Genomic DNA, 1,623 nt, shown 5'->3' with positions numbered 1-1,623 from the left:
ATCAAACAGTGAAGAAGACGATCGTATCTGTGTGAACGATCAAGAAGACGAAGGCGATCATATCTGTGTAAACGATCAAGAAGAAGAATCAGCGTTAATCAGTGTGATTCGTTGAAAAAAAAGACAACGTTAATCTGTGTGATTCGTTGAAAGAAGAAGCACTGTAAATCTGTGTGATTCGCTGTGATCGTATCTGTGTGAGCGATCAAAGAGGGCGATCTGTGTGACGTTAAGAAGATTCGAAGAAAAGAATGGCTAATAATCCAAACAATGCAGGGAATGGCCCGGTTCAAGAAAACAACACCGCCTCGTTTCAAGTACCAAGATTGACAACAACGAACTACAACACTTGGACAATTCTAATGGAGCCAGTTTTGGATGCACAAGGGTTGTGGGAGACAATTAAGTCAGTAAACGATGAAGCCATTGATGAAAAGAAGAACAAGATTGCAAGGGCGATTATCTATCAAGCTTTACCAGTGGATATACTCCTTCAAGTTGCTAGGAACCGGAGTGCGAAAGACATATGGGAAGCTTTACGTGTAAGGTTTCTTGGTGCCGACAGGGTCCAAAGAGCACGTTTAGCGAGTTTAAGAAGAGAATTTGAGCAACTACGAATGAAGGAGACAAATACGATTGAAGAGTTTGCGGAAAGTTAAGCGGATTTGTTTCAAGATTTACTAGTCTTGGTTCAACTCTCGAAGATGAAGTGTTAGTGCGAAAGCTGATAGATTCGGTGCCAAAGAAGTACCTTCAGATTGTTGCTCATATTGAGCAATATTCAGATTTGGACACCATGCCATTCAAAGAAGCAATAGGTAGGTTAACGGCCTATGAGGAACGAATCAGGGAGCAAGATGAGATGGGTGATAGCGGACAAAGTAAGTTGTTGCTTACTAAAACTGATGGGCAGGAAAGTTCGAAGAAAGAAGAGGATGTTTGTGAATGTTGTGGACGAGGGAAAAGCGACCATGGACGTGGTCGAGGTAGAGGACGTGGCGTTGGACGAGGTAAAGGTGGTTGGTTCCAACCCAACGAAAATCAAAAGGATAAAGGTATGGGTCGAGGTAAAGCTCATATCAGATGCTATAATTGTCTTGAATATGGTCATTTTGCATATGAGTGTCCCGGACCAAAACCGAAAGAAGAAGCTACTAATTTGGTTTGTGAAGATTTAGATCCAACACTATTTTGAAGAGTAACAAATCCATATCAAGATTAAGGGGGTGAATGAATGATTAATCTTGATAAATGTTTAAAGTTTAAAGAGTTTTAGTTTGAGTTGGTATAGTTTTATTAATTAGGAATAAGATTAGTTATTTTTATTTATTTATTTGGTTTCCTAGTTTGAGTCTAATTAGGTTTCTTGGTGAGCAAGTTAAGGTTTTAGTATAAACAGATAGTTTAGGGTTATTGTATTTTGTGTGGTTTTCGTTCTTAATAATATTGAAAGAGTCGTGAGAAGTTCTCACAAAATATCGGTGTTGTTCGTGTTGCTCGATCCATGCAATTAAGTCCAACAATAAGAGGAAAGCTAGGGATGCCCAAGTCAGGAAAAAGCCCCGGATGAAACAAGGAGGATCAAGTCAACCAAATGTATGGTATCCACAACGAAAACCCGTT

General features: G+C 39.6%; 1 protein-coding gene across 1 annotated transcript; it reads left to right on the top strand.

Moving 5' to 3' along the window:
• The first annotated feature begins 251 nt into the window (after positions 1-251).
• On the top strand, positions 252-1,195 carry LOC143546081 (uncharacterized). The gene is made up of 2 exons (XM_077037826.1): positions 252-643; positions 685-1,195. The coding sequence occupies exons 1-2, from the start codon at positions 252-254 to the stop codon at positions 1,193-1,195; spliced, it is 903 nt and encodes a 300-aa protein (XP_076893941.1).
• The last annotated feature ends 428 nt before the right edge of the window (positions 1,196-1,623 follow it).

The sequence above is a fragment of the Bidens hawaiensis genome, unplaced genomic scaffold, assembly GCF_021521415.1.
Source record: "Bidens hawaiensis isolate Kalapana, Puna unplaced genomic scaffold, B.hawaiensis_p1.1 tig00000904_1, whole genome shotgun sequence".
Taxonomy (NCBI): domain Eukaryota; kingdom Viridiplantae; phylum Streptophyta; class Magnoliopsida; order Asterales; family Asteraceae; genus Bidens; species Bidens hawaiensis.
This window is presented reverse-complemented; position numbering and strand designations above follow the sequence as displayed.

Coding starts and splice junctions, on each gene's coding strand:
- LOC143546081 (XM_077037826.1), top strand. CDS start 252: ATGGCTAATAATCCAAACAATGCAGGGAATGGCCCGGTTCAAGAAAAC. Junction 644..684: donor GAGACAAATACGATTGAAGA/GTTTGCGGAAAG, acceptor AAGATTTACTAG/TCTTGGTTCAACTCTCGAAG.